General features: G+C 39.9%; 1 protein-coding gene and 1 long non-coding RNA gene across 5 annotated transcripts in view; one reads left to right on the forward strand and one right to left on the reverse strand.

The window, feature by feature from the left end:
• STARD13 (StAR related lipid transfer domain containing 13) overlaps positions 1-17959 on the forward strand; it is a 573040-nt gene that overhangs the window by 373144 nt on the left and 181937 nt on the right. The window contains exon 1 of one of the 4 annotated variants that reach the window (XM_033235488.1): positions 7411-7749. The exons of the other annotated variants lie outside the window; for them this stretch is intronic. Coding sequence (XP_033091379.1) covers positions 7581-7749 — 169 coding nt within the window. The 5' untranslated portion in view covers positions 7411-7580. Of the gene's footprint in view, positions 1-7410; positions 7750-17959 lie in introns of those variants that run through there. 4 annotated transcript variants of the gene reach the window in all.
• Positions 11732-15601, reverse strand: LOC117097556. The gene is made up of 3 exons (XR_004442990.1): positions 15358-15601; positions 13410-13605; positions 11732-12037 (listed from the first exon to the last, which is right to left on the reverse strand). It is a non-coding gene; the product is annotated as an uncharacterized LOC117097556 (long non-coding RNA).

Consider the following 17959-nt stretch of genomic DNA (forward strand, 5'->3'; position numbering starts at 1 on the left):
AAATCACCATGACAGGCCGGGCACAGTGGCTCACGCATGTAATACCAGCACTTTGGGATGCCAAGGTGGGCAGATCACCTGAGGTCAGGAAGGTCAGGAGTTCGAGACCAGCCGGGCATGGTGGCGCGTGCCTGTAATCCCAGCTACTCAGGAGGTTGAGGCACAAGAATCGCTTGAACCCAGGAGACGGAGGAAGGTCAGTTGGTGGGTGATCAACTCAGAAGATTCTGCCATCGTATCCCTATGGAAAAATATGGGCTAGAAAAGAAGGTAGCTTGGAGCACTACATCTAGTTGATAGTTCTTCCCACAAAACACAGACCAGTGGACTGAAGTCTCTCAAAAGAGGTATCTGTAGGGTCAGCTGAATGTAGCTGGCTCAGTGCTGCTCTACTATTTAGTTAAAGGCACGGCAAGCATGCCTATACAATTTGTAACTGATACAAAGATAAGGTAGATATTACTCCAATTTTCTTATGCCCTTTAGCCCCTCTTTGTGGAGCAAGAGGTTTGCCCATCCCTCCAGGATCCCTAATTTTCACAAGGGACCTTAAACCGCCCTGTTTAATGGTCAAAGCATATACTTTTGTCACTAGCCAACAAAGTGAAATACATGTATTCGCATTAGTCAGGATTCTCTAGAGGGAAAGAATTAATAGGATAGATAGATAGATATAAAGGGAAATTTATTAAGTATTAACTCACTCAATCACAGGATCCCACAATTGGCTGTCTGCAAGCTGAGGAGCAAGGAGAGCCAGTCTGAGGCCCAAAACTGAATAACTTGGAGTCCAATGTTTGAGGGCAGGAAGCATTCAGCACAGGAGAAAGGCGTAGGCTGGGAGGCTAAGCCAGTCTCACCTTTCACATTTTTCTGTCTGCTTTATATTCTATCCGAGCTGGCAGCTGATTAGATGGTGCACACCCAGATTAAGGGTGGGTCTGCCTTCCCAGCTCACTAAACCAAATGTTAATCTCCTTTGGCAACACCCTTGCAGACACACCCAGGATCAATACTTTGTATCCTTCAATCCAATCAAATTGACGCTCAGTATTAACCATCACAGTATTTAAGGCTCTTCGCAGAGAATAACACCTAGAATTATCTGCTGTCCAATCCTTATTCAATCCAAGTTGTATCATCAGCAACAAGAATAATACTTGTAATGATTGCCTTAAAAAAAAAAGCATCTATTCCTCTAGACAGTCTAAATTTTATCTTTGGGGAAATTCATATAATCATTTATTCAATTACTGATTCAATCATTTGTTCAACCAATCCTACTGATATCCTCCTACTCTGTGCCGGGCCTTACAGTAGGTATCAAGTATAGAATATGAATGAAATAGACACAGACCGCCCAAAGCAGTTTACTGGGAAGAATGAGCAACACAGAGGTCCATGAGCAAATACAAATGTAATTATAAATTGGGAGGGGGCTATAGGAACCTCTAAGGGGATACTGATACTGCCTTCACTTAGAGGAAGTCAGCAGGGGTGGCTTGCCTGAGGATGCATCAGTTAAGCTGATACTTGGAGGCTGAGAAAGAGTCAGCCATGGGAAGGTTCCATGCAACATTGCAGCTGAGGAGAAGCGTGTGCAGAAAGGCAACTGAGGCAGCAACGTGGATGACGCTAGCAGGGAGCTGGAGTTGATGGGGGAGGGGTTGGCAGGGACTGGATTGTGCGGGACCTGGTGGGCCAAGTAAGGAGTTTGATTTTTGTTCTCGGTGCAATGGAAAACTCTCCAATATTTTAAGCCGGAAAGTGCTGATATGGTCTGTGACATGGTTTAAAAGATCACAGACCATAGAATACTTGAACCATGGTTTTCAAAGATGCTCACAGAAATTACTTTTCCTAAATAATGCTTGTTATATTATTGTTGACCGTGAAGATACAGTTAAGAAACCGTGAACTACATTTTGCTACCTTATCCAATATTTTTGAGGGTGCTGATTTTTTTTTTTTTTTTTTTGAAACAGGGTCTTGCTTTCTTGCCCAGGCTGGAATGCAGTGGCACACTCATGGCTTACTGCAGCCTTGACCTCCCAGGCTCAAGTGATTCTCCCACCTCAGCCTTCTGAGTATATGGGACTACAGACCCTCACAAGCATGCCTGGCTAACTTTTGTAATTTTATTTTATTTTATTTTTAGAGATGGGTTTTTGCCCTGTTGCCCAGGCTGGTCTCGAACTCCTGAGCTCAAGTGATCCACCCACCTTGGCCTCCCAAAGTGCTGATTACAGGCATGCTGATTCTTTATGAGGACCTGGGAAAATCTTCCCTGGAGTCACCATACCTAGTCATCTGTATTTATCTTAACCACTGTTTTGTTTTTCATCTTATGGATCTGCTGAATTTTGTAATTGGTCTTGTTTCCGTTTTGCTTTGTCAGAGAGGCATCTTAAGCCACATTCTCACCCACTTCCAGCAAATGTGCAAGACTTCTTGGCTTGCATATCTGTGAATGGATTTTACCCCTGGCTTTATTCTTTTCCTGCCCTTACTTTACCTTTCCCCCAAATTCAATTAGTAGTTTATTTTTTACTTTTATAATTTCGGGGTGGGGGGTTGTTAGCTACCAGAAATAACAAGGCAAAAACAAATAGCTGGAGGAGAAAGTCAGAAATTGAACAAAACTCAACTACTGCAATAAATTTAAAGACCTATTCTTAAGTTCAAAAGATCATTTGGTAAGTAAAGAATAGAGAACAGTCACGTAACAGCAGATTTTATGAAAATACAAAAACAGCACCCACCAATGTATGCACTTGGATATATATGATCTAATATATGTGCTTATATATGATCTAAAACAGATCATATATAAAAAACAGCATGAGGCAATAGAGATGGCCTGTAGCCTCCCACACTTCACTTAACATGTGATATAGTGGTAAGTTTCTTTTCTATCTTCCCTCGCAGACAGTCCCTTGAGAGCAGAGACCACATCATACTCACATTTGTACCTACTATACTTACACTGTTTTTTCAGGCATCGAATGTTAAATTTATGAATGAGTAATATAGATTACAGAAGATAAAGCCTCCCATAATCTCAGACTGCATCAGCAAAAGTACAATGCCCTGAATGCAGGGAATATGCACACAATGTACCATATACTATTGTGCTGGGCCAAGTCTAGAGCTCCAAGCTTAGAGTAGATGCCCGCATATTTTTAAAGGGATACTGACAGACTGGAGCAGATCCAAAAGAGAGCAGTCAGCTGGATGAATGGATGAAAGTCATGTGGTTAGATGGAAAAAAATGTGAGACTACACCAAAAAAATTCTTGTAAGGGCTTTTGGCAAACAGCTAAAGGACAGTATTGTGGAAAAAAGCATAGATTTGTCCTGTCTGATTCCAAAATGGCAGAATCAGAGCTAGTGTATGGAAATTAAAAGGAAGAACATTCTTCAATAGCTTGGGGCTCTCTGTGAGATAATACACTCTGTATATGCAGGTATATAATTAGCTCAACTACTGCGGTAGTTGAGTGGTTGGATTAGAAAATGTTTAATATTCCTTCTAAATTCAAGATGTTAAAACTTTATACCTGTAGTAGTTGCAGCGAACAAATGGATTCCATGTGAACATATAACAAGCCAATCTAATTACTGTGCCACATAACAGTGGTTTACAGGTATTAACATGACTGGTAAGACTAAAGAGCTTTGTGTTAGTCATGAAAGTGTTTCTGGAGGCAATAGGTTTTAACTGAGCCTCATGGGTGGAAGAGAAGGGAATCACACAATTCCAGATCTGTGAAACAACTGAGAAAATGCAAGAATTCTGGTTTGGCTGGAGTGGGTGGGTGTAGTAATGGTCCCAGGACAGGAGAGACCAGGTTGCTGTCATATGGGCTGGAGCTGATGGTTGCATCTCCAGGGAATGCCATAAAGGGAGAGCACATGCTCCTGGAGGCCCATAGATGGGAATTCACCAGACAGTCAGGAGGGCTGAGGACAAAGTAAAGGAAATCTATTACCACCTACAAGTGTTTGCGGCAGGATCTGGACTCCAGATGAGAGCCGTGGTCTGGAGCTAGGAAAGCTGATCTGGGCCAAGCTCTTTCATGGGGTCCTGGTCACAGCTGCCAGTGTTAGTATCACCAGCTTGTCTGCACTGGGCATGGGACATGGGATGCATGCAGATTGAGAAGGTTAATTGGCACAGAGTTGGGCACACACATCACAAATCAATTGGTGAAAATCCTCAAACGCTGGCCTCCAGAGCCCACAGGAAGGCTTTGACATCAACCCACAACCTTTGGGTTCATGTAATTTCGAAAGCAGCCTTCCAAATCAGCCCTGCATTTTTCCGCCTGCCACTTGTATCTCAAACATTTTCCCAGTTGGCAGAACTACCTTGGCTCCCTCTGAACAGACTGACGAGGAGGCTGGAATGTGTGTGAAGGAGTAGAAAGGGCAGCAGACAGTGAGCCATTCCTGGCTTCTGTAAAAGCACTCCTTAGCGTTCTGCCCTGTGTATACAAGATTCCATTGAGCACTAATCTGGGATCATCTATCAAAATACTTGAAAATTCCAAATACCAAAAGTTTCGCTTAGAGGTCAAATTTCAGAGTTTTGACTGTATTTGGAGTGTTTTCATTGACAGTGAATGCTATGAGAAACTCAAGACATATGCAGCATTAGCCTTGAGGATGGACAGAATGCAGAGAATAAACAAACTACCCTGGGAAGAATTGGCAAAGAGGGTCAAGCTGAACTGCTTATTCATTTGAGGGTTGGGGGCTGGGGTGAGTCTCTAGTCCTCACCTATGGGTTACTCCTAAGAGGGCTTGTGGCTCCTATTGATTGATTAAGGGGTCTGGGCTCCATACTTCTTACTTGAAGACACCAGCTCTCAATCATCACGGGACTTTAGCCGCCCCATACCCATATTTCTATGTAGGCATTCCAGTATCGCAGGCAGTTACATAGGATTAGGATGATTTTCAGGCTCTTCTTCCAACATGCTCTTCCCTTTCCAACTTCCACAGTGCCTTTTCGGTGCCGTGTTTTTCCTTCCCTGTCTCTCGTGTGTAATAGTGGAAAGAGTGAAAATAGCATCAGCTTGGAGATGCACAGAGGCTCTGCACTTGCTTGCTATGTGACTTCTGTGAATTTTAGCCTCTTTTCCATCCAATCAGATACCTCCAGTGATAGCTGTGGAGATTAATGTTAAAAAACATAAAATGTGAAGCCATGAAGGCTTCAGGCCCGGCACATAGTAGGTGCTCAATGCTATTCCCTTCTCTCCTCTTTCCTTTCCCTTCTCTTTTGCTGTCTTTGATTCCCAGTAACCATCTGTTTGTCTGACTGAAGATCACAATTGATGACCAGATTAGGAGGGAAGAAAAGTAGGTGAAAACTGAACACAAGTGCCATCTGTCTTCTTCATTTTTAAAGGAATTAGAGAGGAAGAGATATGGTGTCAGTCTTGGAAGATGCTTGTGATTTGGGCACTCTCTCCCTCTTTGATTCCACAGGACTTCATGCACTCATTGGGGAAGAGGACGAGCTCTCTCAGTTTCCTGTAGAGGACAAGCCAGAGACAGAATTAGCTATTTCTTGATTCTAATACAAGAGACCTGTCCACCTCAGTGGTAATTCTTCTAACATGGGGACTAAATGATCACAAAAAAGAATTTATTTAAGCAGTATAAGTTTCATAGCAATGGCGATACATTAGCATAAAGCAAGGTACTAATGACATGCTAATGAGAAAATAATGTTACATATTTGCTTTACATATAGCACCCTAGAAATACAAAATGACAAAAACATGGTAAGCAGGTGCATGAATTTATAGACACTACTTGAACCATGAAATAAAACTTCAGGGGCCCTGTATATGCATACAGAAGACCAAATGTTGTGTAACCATCCAAAGAGGCTGACGATTACCAACTACCTGACATAGGAGGCAACTGTCCCATGCTGGGTCCCAGAGATCTTTCTTAACTTGTTTATTTACATAGTGGGACAATTACACAAGAGGAGCTGCTTCTTAGAATCAGGCTAGCAACAATTCCCTCAGGGCAAGTTGTTAAGGCTTATGGGCCTCAGAGAGCCAGCGTAAGAAGAATCGAAGCCCTAATTTAAATCCTGTTAAACTTTTAATTCGGAAATAATTTAGAAATAATTTCTCATTATTAGACTGTAAATTCCCAGCCAGGCTATGTTTCAGTTTGAGTCAGTCAAATGTAGAAGCAACTTGGTCATATACTTTTTTTTTTTTTTTTAAATCAAAGAACTTTATTCATTCAGCCCCAGGCTCAGAATTCGATAACATGTTTTCTGTGGACCTTTTCTCTTCACATCGAACAATGTTAAAGAAGAAAAACAGGGAAAAATCATAATGACATATATGTATATATACTCAGATATGGCCAAACTGAATTACTAGCAGTTTGCTTAAACCATACACTCGGGTTCTGGATCTGCACACATGGGCACCTAGAGTCTCTTGCAAAGCCCTCCCCAGCCTCTGCCTATCAGAATTCTCCCCATTTTCAAAAGCCTATCCAAATATCTCTTTCTCTATCTGGCTTGCAATCATCGCCCCAGTCAAAAATAATATCGCTCACCTAGCATTGTGGTTTGCGTCCTTTTTGAGACATATATATGGCCTCATGTTAGAAGCTTTTGTATAACTTCTCAATGGATCCTTAGCAGGTTGATGACAGTATCTTTGAAGTATCTTTGCAACTTCTGCAGTGATCCTTGTCTTAAATGATTGAGTGTCTTAAATGTGGTAGGCACTTTCTAAGTAATTTACCTCTAGGTGATTAAAAATTGGAGAAGTAGAGAAATCAAAGAGGAACGGATGCTTAATACCTAACGCGTGTGTACTTTGCCGCTCTGCGTCTTATCTGTAAGAGCCTCCAATTCCCATCACGTGAGGGTCAGGCTCTGTGGTGTATTCGCTCCTGGTGTGAAAGCCCTTGAAGTTTATTTTTCACTGGAAAAGATTGTGAGTTGTTTCTTGATAATGAAGGGTGGTGGTTTACGCTCAGCTGTTGATCCTTGTTTGAAGTAGGTTTTTTTTTTTTTTAATTTAAGAGATTTACCAGTTCCATCTTTCACCTGGCTGCAGCTGCCCTGTAGAAAGCGAAGGAGCTTTCTCTAATTTTTGACAGCCTGAAAAGTTTCCTGAGCCCTGAACTTGTTTGCCTTCTACTGTTTTTGCCCTTCCCTCTCTCTTTTTCTTTTAACTCTTTTAGTGAGGGCTGCTTTTGGGTGCTTCGTCAGCTCTGAGGCACGTCAAATACGTGTATTTCGCTTTCAGCATTGTGTGAGGGACCCTGGCGGCTGGAACTGCCTCTGCTCGGGGCTTAGGGCTGACTGCGAACGTTCCCATTTTCCTCTCTTCCTCTCATTGGTTCCCGAGGTCACGTGAGGGCCCCGGGGGTTGGAATTCTGAGTTGTGGCTTTGGCACTCCTTTTTCTTTTTAAAAATCGCTGGGTCTGTTGAGCTGTCCTGGGCTGGGTGCCTTGCTCTTTGACTGAGACTGGAGACAGACGGGAACAGCCACAGGCAGACTGAGGTGACAATAGGAAATCTGCCGAGATGTTCAGTCAGGTGCCCAGGACCCCAGCCTCAGGCTGCTACTACCTAAATTCCATGACACCTGAGGGCCAGGAGATGTACTTGCGATTTGATCAGACTACAAGACGCTCTCCTTACAGGATGAGCCGGATTCTAGCACGCCATCAGCTAGTGACTAAAATTCAACAAGGTGAGTGGCCGGCAGTGGAAGGCTGTTGCTCATTCTGATTTCTGTTGGCTCTATTTCATGCTAACCCAGTTTTTTTGGTTTTGTTTTCACTTTATGACATATGGATTTCTATGCCACACTACCCGTAACTTTGAAAAATAACTTCAGGCTGCAGTTTTCAGCAAACAGGACAGTCCTTAGCTGCCACATAGCTCAACATAAAGTGCCCAAAAGACTTCACGGTGGGACAGTGAATCATAAATTCCAAAACTTACGTGTGTCTACAGAACAGATGAGAACTGTTACTCAGTGTGTATCTTAGGAGTTTTTCTGCAGTTTCCTCACACTCTGTCACATTTAGAATGTGTAGAGAGGGGCTGGGGACTAATGTCCACTCTGCCCGGAGTGTTTCGAACATCCTTAGTGAAGAGGAGGAAAGCAAGAACTCTCTTCTAAAGGCCATCAGGCTAAGCGCTAGAATCGCATTCGCTTCCTGTTTGTATGTTTATGTCAGCAGTTGCCACAGACGTGTTAATATTGTTTTTCTGATAAAGAATTAAGGTGTTTGTTGATCTCAAAACAAATCCCGTAACCTGCACACAAAACTCCAGCTTCCTATTGCAAAGAGAAGAGAATATTGAGTATAGGCTGCTTGATATTCTTTTTATTCTCAGCCCCCCAAAATACCAGTCTGGAAGTCTGGACATTACTAAAATTTACCAGTCTCAAAAAAAAATTTTTTTTTTAAACATGCTCCTTATAGGGTGTATCAGTAGAAAGCAGAAAGATGAACATTTCTAAGAAGCCCCTAACACACGTGTTTACAGTCAGTTAATGGTCACCCTCCTTCTAGACTACAAAAAGAAATTATTATATTGGTGCTAAATAAGTTAACCAGGAATTTTTAGAGCCATTATAAAAATACAGTTTCCACTTAAATAAATGAGTTTAAGATTATATTGAATATTAGAGAGGAAGTTGGGGTTTGTAATCATGAAAATCTTATTGTAATGTTTCCAAAAAGAACAATATGTATTCTAGTGGGCAGCATTTGATGAGATTGTTTCCTTGGAAATTAGGATTTGTTTGTAAAGGTTCAGGAACTAGTTATGTGTGAAGGATGCTGGTCCTTCCTACATGCTGGTCTGATTTCAGGAAGGATATTATGTCATTCCATAAACTCTGTGTGCAGGTCTTGATTGAATAGAAACAAAAGTAATTATTTCCCTGTGGCTTGATTTAAAAATACTTTGAGCTTAGAATAAAAACCAGCTCCACTTTGGTTTTAGAAATTTCTGATCATGGTGCTTTTCCAAATGCCATCATCTTTATGTACACCGAGGCTTCATGATGCTCTGTCATCTACAAGATATAAATGTTTCTCAGCATGCGTATCATATTAGAAATATTGCATAGAACTAGCTGAAATTGCTTTGCAAACCTCCTTAGATGTATTTACAATAATTGATTTTATTTAAATATTATTTATGTTCTTTTTGGAATGAGGGTTATTTTTCCATTCAAGATTTGAAGTTGTGAACACATGCACTGTCATTGAACGTGCCCTGTCACACAGACATACGGGCACCCTAGGTTTGTGTTTCATTTTTGTCTAATAAGATAATTTGAGGATTTCGTCTTTTCTATACTGGGCAATGGAGTGTTTGAAGTCAATGAATGCCTAACACTTAAAACTGACAATAAAGATCACAGGGAAGCAACAAAGATTTCCAACAGTCTAGTGATTCAGAAATCATTATGTGTTAACATCATACAGCTCTTTAGTAAGACAGTGAGAAAGCAATGCAAAACAATTTTATTGAGTTTACTGTATTAGAAGATTGGTTTACTATAATAGCAGAGAATGTGGATTAAACAGTTACAGTGTACCAAAATCATTATAGTTAATTTTTTTTTATTATGCCCATTTTACAGATGAGAAAACAGAGGCACACAGAGTTCAAGTATCTTATCCAAGGTCACCCAGTAAGAACTGAATAGGGCTTGACAGTCCATGCTCTGCAATACACTAGACTGTTTTTTAGTTTCTATAATGAGTGCTAAAGTACTGAACCTATGATTGAGTTTTGGATTATATAGTATACTAGAGACTTTTTAAACTTTTCTACTCGGGATACAGCAATACACTGTATTATAGGATCAGAATTGGTCACTCATTATGAAATTTCATGTCAGGTTGTATTTCTCTAGTAGAAGCAAAGTGCTAAATGTTTTATTCTCTTTAAACAGTTACTATCCAATAACACAGGATGTCAAGTTATTTTACTAACAGCTTTGTTTTCTTTGTGTTTTTGAGACAAGAGTCTTACTCTGTCACCCAGGCTGGAGTGCAGTGGTGCGATCATAGGTCACTGCAGCCTTGACCTCCTGGGCTCAAGCGATCCTTCTATCTCAGCCTCTTCAGTAGCTGAGACTTACAGGTGTGTGACACCATGCCTGGCTAATTTTTCAAATTTTTTTTGTAGAGACAGGGTCTCACTATATTGCACAGGCTGGTCTCAAACTCCTGGGCTCAAGTGATCCTCCCATCTCAGCCTCGCAAAGTGCAGGGATTACAGATGTGAGCCATTGTGCCCTGCCACTAACAGCTTTTAATCATTCCGTTAATCACATGCAAGTAAATTAATGACAGCATTATTTTCTGTAGTTTACAGGTTAGTATCTTAAAGTGACAGCCACATCACTAAAATTGTTTGCGTTATTCTGCTTTAGATCTTTAAGATTTAGCATTATGTTAATTTTATTTAAGACGTCATTACTTATAATTTCTCATGGTTGTTGGGAACAGTGGAAACGAGTAAGTTGCTCCCCACTGACCTCATTATAGTGAGATAATCATTGAATGGCGTGCACATGATTCAACTGCAGATACACTCATGGGGAGGAGAAACAAGGAAGAGAAATAAAGGAATCTTTGATGATGCATAGAATCAGAATTCATTACCCAAACCCAGGATGAATCTCAACTTGCTCATCTTCGGCTACACATCAAAACATACGTGCATCATTTCTCTAGCCTGTTTTTTAGTTCTGGGGTTGCAAATCCATTTCAAAAGAGAGGAGATGTTTAAAAGAGAGTGTTGTTTTGAAGAGTGAAAGTTTATCGTAAGTCATACTGCCCATAATCCATACCCCACATTCTTGCTTGAATCAATAGGGAAATTGTTGTAGAGAGAGAGAATGGAAATAATAATGGTCCTTATTTGCCTCACTAACTGGTGCTTGAGAGTGGACACGAGAGAGGATGCTGGGGGTGGTGAAAGACCGTGTTAGGCCAAGGAAAAGGAGGACTGGATTTTTTTCTAATGTTTTTTGTTTTGGTAAAATACACAATACATGAATTTTGCCATCTTAACCATTTTTAAATGCATGGTTCAGTGGTATTAAATACGTTCATAATTCATAATGTCCAACCATCACCACCATCCATCTCCAGAACTCTTTTCGTCTTGCAGAACTGAAACTGCACACCCATTAAACAAGAATTCCTCATTCCTCCCTCCTCTCAGCCTTTGGCAACCACCATTCAACTTTCTGTCTCTATGAATTTGACTACTTTAAGTACCTCATGTAAGTGAAATCATACAGTGATTCACTTTGTGTGACTGGCTTATTTCACTTTGTACAATGTCTTTGAGGTTCATCCATGTTATAACACATGGCAGGATTGCCTTCCTTTTTAAGGCTGGATAATATTCCATTGTATATATATACTACATTTCACTTTCTGTTTTTTTGTTAGTAGACCTCTTAATGGGTGTGAGGTGGGAGAATTGGATTTCTATGTCATTATTTGATGGTTTTGATTTATTGGTTCTATGTCATTATTTGGTGGTTTTGATTTAGTGCAACATGACGGATGCACCATGTTTAAAGTCTACACACACACACACACACACAAACACACACATATTTGGAAAACCCAAATGTAAGCAGAAACATAAATGTGATTACTTGCTTTGTGAAAGAACTTATCACACTATTACACTTTTTATTTTATTTTAAATGCTTAGGAAACAGCATAATCCGGATTGCAGTCAAGTCTGCTGAAGTAGGATAAGGAGACAGGGACCCAGGCTCTGTATAGATGCTCCTTCACTCCTTTACAGCGTTGAGTTCCAGAGCTTTACTGGACCTTTGGTTTTCGATGAGAAAGTGAAGTGGATGGACTATGATTGCTCAAGTTTATTCTGTGTCTCATGTTCTGGAATTCTCTCTGTGGTTAAGTCAGCAACTCTTTGAACAGGATTGTAGAAAGCAGGGGAACATAAACCTAACATACTAGAACCTAAAAAGGCAACAGAGCGGTTTTATTATGTGGAATGTATCAGTGGCTTACAATTGTTCTACAATTTCTTAAGAAAATGGTAAAGCAGAAATTAGGTTTTTGTTCTACTTTCTCCACTAATTTATTGCGCGATCTGAGAGAAGTCACAGCTTCTCTAGACCTCTTTCCCTTCTTCCATTAAATAAAGGGTTTGGATTAAAGAGTCTCTGAAGTCCCCATCATCTCTACAATTCTAGGATTCTGCAGTCGCAGGAGTTACCTTAAGACTAAGGCAATGCTTATTTACATTTTCCTTATTACATCATTCAGCATATACCTGGACATGCTTCCTTGAAACCTGTGTAATGCTTTCATTAATATCGATGTAATAGGAATGTTAGGAAGTTCAGTCTTGTGGACTATTTAAATGTCGGTATAACTATAATTATACAGAAACTTGTAAACACCCTTCTTTCTCCAAAATCCAGGCCTGTAAAGTGGAGTTATCTTGATGCCTGACCTATAGCAAGGATTGCAGGGACTGAAGAAAGTCCATGTGTGTGCCTCTTACCTCACAATACAACCTCTTTCTTTTCTTGATAGAAAATGTGGAATGTGGAAAGTTTCACTACTGGGAAAGTAGTGAAAGTTAGACTCTCATTTGAGTTGCCATTCTATCTGAGGCTGTTTTTAAGTAGACATAGCACCTGATTTGAACTCAACTAGAATGGGAGATACTGCCTTTTAAAAATTTCCCCAGGGAATGCCAGTGGGCATGAGTGATGTATTCCCCCTCGTCACTATGTCAGAAGGCATCTTGGGAATTTGCCCAACCTAAGTGGTGAACATGGCCCATCCCCATGGCCCATACCCCCAGCAACTGGGTAATGTCAGCCTAAATTAAACAATCATTTGTTCTTTTGGAATTGCCCTTTCTCTATGTTTAGTACTTTCTTACCCGACTACTTTCAAACCTGGAGGATGAATGCACTGGCAGAAAGACAGATGGAACACAGGAAGCAGGCTGAGAATGCATCAGTCATGTATTGCTCAAGTTCTGTCTGTTTTTTTTTAAGAGTGTCAACTGTCATAAATTCACATTTCATGAATCAGAGCCTCTTTCTACTCAGTGCTGGTGTTTGGAGGGCCTGTACAGAAAGGATACTGTTTAACCAAAATTACAGGAAAATCTGCTAAGTGAATTAAATTAACTAACTTTGAATAACATTTTAAAGATTACTACATAGTAGAACTGTAAGAAGTCAAGAAATGAGTACTAGGAGTAAATTAACAAAAGGACAATATGCTTGTAAACATATAAAACTTGAGCGTTTAACTTTAACCAAGTTGTAGGTTCAAATAGCTACATACACATCATTGCTTTATAACTCACACATTGGCCAGGGTGGCCAATCCATTGGAGTTGCCTGGAGCAGCACATGACACAGTAGCATGGGGTGTACAGAGATGGGTATTTGCCTCGTGCCTTCTTCTGTGCCAGTCTTCCAGGGGTTACTCTGTTGGCAGAATGTTGAAACTTCTGTTGCTCAGATGCAGGCAGTTGCCAAATTTGGATTCTGTAACTTTAGCTTAAGTGAATAAAGATTCATTTTTTTAAATGTCTTTCCCTCTCCCACCTTCCCCAATCATCAGTACATTAGTTCTTAGGAAATTTTGGATAATGGTCAACTCTTATAATGCAGAATTCCTCATTTCATTAGCAAATTAATCAAGGACACAGATAGAAACACAAGTTAGAAAAAACAGTCACTACTAGTGGTCTTAGCAGTATCAATTGATGACCCAAAACAAATTTAAAAAGAGAACAAATGATAAGTGAGTTTTGGCAAAACTCTTATATAAAGGGACATAAATAGACGGAGATTTAGTGGAGACATGTCATTAACAAGAATATACACTTTCTCTGTGTTTCATTAGCTATGACAACAGGGTAGTGAGGCAATCAAGAAGACTCAAGAAGATAAGAGAACCTGACCATGAATTGCACGCCAGATATTTGAATGAACGAAAGATCATATAAGAAATATTTGCTGTCTCCCTAGGAGCAACTGAAATATGATTTTGGTATGGGGAAAGATACTACATATTAATTTACATTCCACCTCATAACCTAGAGGATTTGACGTCATTTATAGAAGAATATATAACTAAAGACTGCAAAAAGATGAATCTGATGAAAAGAGAAATGTTGGCCAATTAATGAGGTAAAACTAGGAAGATATATTACATGGAAATATAAAATGTAAGGCTTTGAATAATTACCAAAAATGGGCTGCAAATTTGGCTTGAGCTTCCCTGCTCTCAGCAAAGAGGAAAACACAACCAAGGGAAGTTTTTCCCTATTCATAAGGTAAGAACTTACCAGCCAAGCTTTTCCTGGAACTTGCTCTTTGGGAGAATTTTCTCCCAAGAACTTGACCTATGAGAGGAATTTCTTATACAAATCTCATAAAGGTAACGCTGCAAGCTATAGTGAATGGTGCCTTCAACCACTCCTACTGTGAATTCAGCAGTGAGTCTCATTTCTTATAACATCCTGCAGTGAAAGTGGGGTCATCATAATAAATTGTAGTCCAGTAGAAATATTTGGGTGTGGGTGGGTAAAAACAAGAGGTCAGGTATGCAGTCTTCGGATTCTCTGTCTTAACCTGGAAATAGCATGGAGATTATCCACAGGCAATTTCTATTAGTGCGCTTCGCAGAACACTAGGCCCATTAGACAGATATTCAAGGGAGAAAACATTTCTGTGGTTAAGTCATTTTGGGAAACGCTACTTTCCCTTTCCCCTGGAAATTCAGACTTATGAAAGGCTCATGAAAATCTTGCACAGAGTAGTTTAACTGTGTTTAAACTGGTATATTTCATCTTGAAACCACTTTTCACAGGATACTGGGAAGTCACATATTGCAAAACCAGCTTTCCCTGGGGAACACATTTTGGAAATGCTGATCTAGGAGAGTACGTGGCCTATGCTTCCTTCAGATAATTTTCTCTGAATATACTTCTTGCATGATTTGGCAGTAGATACTTTGAAATTGTGTTTTGGAGAGTAACATTGCAAGTATTCTACGTTTTCCAAAAAGGCCAGCCACAAATACTTTAAAAGTCAACTGAGTAAAGGCAAGATGACCATCTTTTTATGAAAATTAACAACCACATAAAGATTCTGTTTTGGGTAGGCAGGACAGAAAGCTGAGTCGGTATACGGGCAGAGTTAATAATTATAACATCAAGAATACAACCATTCCTCATATAACTCTACGAGATAGATACTGTTGAGCCAGAAGGAAGAAATGACTGCCTTCTGGCTTTGTCTTACCGTGATAGAGTTGAAGTCCTTGGTGAGGTCCAAATGGTTCTAACATTACTGTAGCTAATTCAGGATTTTCCATTACTGCTAGGAAGTGGAATCATGCCCCACAGGAAAGAAGCAAAAAACTCTTCAGAAGTCTCACGTTCTCCTTGCCATAGGTGACATGGGATATGGACTCACTGAAGCTCAGGCACTGATGAGTGGCTCTGAGAACTGCTGAATTCATGGTCCAAAAAATATCTTTGGTTGTATAAAAGCTCTCCTAGTATGACAAAAAGAAGTGAATGAAGTAAAATTATGTAGATAATTCTAATTAGTAAAATCTGCTTGCTTTAGTTATAGCGGCAACTTATCAATTTCCAGGAAGTCTACAAATGTATTCTTAAGATGTTTTTCCTCCTGCTGGCAAAGAGATACACATTAGCATTCACATTATGAATGATGCTTCTGGAGAGAAATTCACGCAATATCCAAAAGCTCCAAGAGAATGTATAGGAAATTACTATACTGCCTAGCCCAAACCACCACACTGTGAATTCACACAAGACCATGGTGGTCATTCTGGACTGTACAGTCTAGGGCAGGACCGAGTACCCTGGAAATTTATATACTACTGTTTGAAAAGACATGAATTCTCTCTCTCTCTTTTTTTTTTTTTTTTCCAGAAGGTTAAGTTCTATAATAATCTAAATGGAGAACTTGGAAAATAACTTCAAAATTACAGAAAATGCTAATGCTGTTAGCAAAAGAAAATCAATAGAAATAGATCTAGTGTCTGGCTAGACTGTCAAATGATTTTCCTCACACAGCATAGGAATCCTGAGAATTTTAAAGATCTGACAGAGGCAGAGCTGACTAAAATACAAATGATTTGTGTTGCTTTGCCTCCTAACAGTTGGATAAAACACAAGGGCGAAACAATGCAGAGAGATTGGAAAGGAACTTGGCACTCACCAAGTACCTAATTTACATGTCAGGATTTCGAGCTGAAGTAGGCATTCTCTTCCTGCGTTCCAACTCTCCCCTTCCTGCTTAATTCTGAAAATCATACATATGGATGGCAGGAACCTTTGATTAGTATTCAATCTCTATGAGCGAACAGTAGCATTTCATATACATTTATATTCACCAAATGACACACTGGATTCAAAAAGTATGTATAGTCATAAAATCACATTTTCCTCTGAGAGTTATACTACCCTGAAATTATGTATAATATTTAAAATTACTATAAGAAATAAGAATGATTGACAAATCCTGCAGTAATGATATTCCAACCATTCTCACTCAAATAGACTGGAGTTCTTATTTGAGAAAATTAAAGAATCTTCTCCAGATGCTTTGAGGGACACAACACGTTTTCCACTACATGCATTTCTCAAAATAGAGCATGAAATCCATCGCAAGGCCCTTACTGTCTGGACTTCTGTAAACCCATGCATTATGTTTAACAGGTTCTTAATCATCAAACTACCTTCATTTTTACCACTGGTCTCTTTCAGATAGGAAAGTCTGCTGACCTCCTTCCCTGAAAGTTTGGATCCTCATATTAGCATTTCACTCCACCTGCTGTACTTTTAGGTGGAAGGTCTAAGGCAGACAAAGCTGCTTAAATATTTTTATCACTGACTTCCTAGAAGAAGGAGGAAAAAATCTTGGCAAGAAGAAGGGAAATCAGTCTTGCAGAATATCTTGAAGAGACCTACAAGGGAATTCCACTGACTGTGTTCATTATCTATTGGTCCCCATACTGAGTGGAATTTTTATGTGTTATCACTGGCCAGGGTGGCCAATCCTGGAGCAGTACATGACACAGTAGCACGGGGTGTACAGAGATGGGTATTTGCCTTGTGCCTTCTTCTGTGCCAGTCTTCCAGGAGTTACTCTGTTGGCAGAATGCAGAAACTTCTATTGTTCTTAGGAGCAAATAATTGAGACATGTTGGTTGAATTTCAAGACACCTTTTCTTCTCTTTTACAAATAGCCCTGTGATTACAAATACCTTTGATTCTTGTGGAATCAAGAATGTCTCAGGGATGTCGTCCATCAATCCAAACGCCAAACTTTCTATAACTCTAATTTAGAGGGCTTTGGAGTCGTATACACTTGAATTTGAACTCTAGCTCTACATCATCCCCATAGAGTGACCTTGGACGAGTCACTTAATGCTTCTTAGCTTTTGTTCCCCTGTGGGTAAAATCGCATTAATAAGAGCAACTATCTCAGTTATTGCAAGGATTAAATGAGAGACTATAATCAAACACAGATCACAGTGTCTGGCACATACTAAGTGCTCAATTTAAGACAAAATGATTATTAAACATCCATGTACATATGACCCTTCAAACTGCTGAATCATCAGCTGAAGAGTAAATTATGTTTGAGTAAGTTACACACTCTGTATCATGTTTACTATGGCAGACATACATAATGCCACATGTTTTGTGTGTGTCCTCAAAAAGGTCTTCCAGAAAATTTGAAACAAAAGAGGTTTTTTTTTCTTAAACCGTAATGAAAACCATTGCCTTTTCCAATTGTGGTTTCCTATGGATAGCAATCGCTCTCTCTCAAGTTGTCCTGAACTGGCCTGAAATGGTGGGTTTAGGCC

Source organism: Trachypithecus francoisi, unplaced genomic scaffold (genome assembly GCF_009764315.1).
Source record: "Trachypithecus francoisi isolate TF-2019V2 unplaced genomic scaffold, Tfra_2.0 Contig01461, whole genome shotgun sequence".
Taxonomy (NCBI): Eukaryota; Metazoa; Chordata; class Mammalia; order Primates; family Cercopithecidae; genus Trachypithecus; species Trachypithecus francoisi.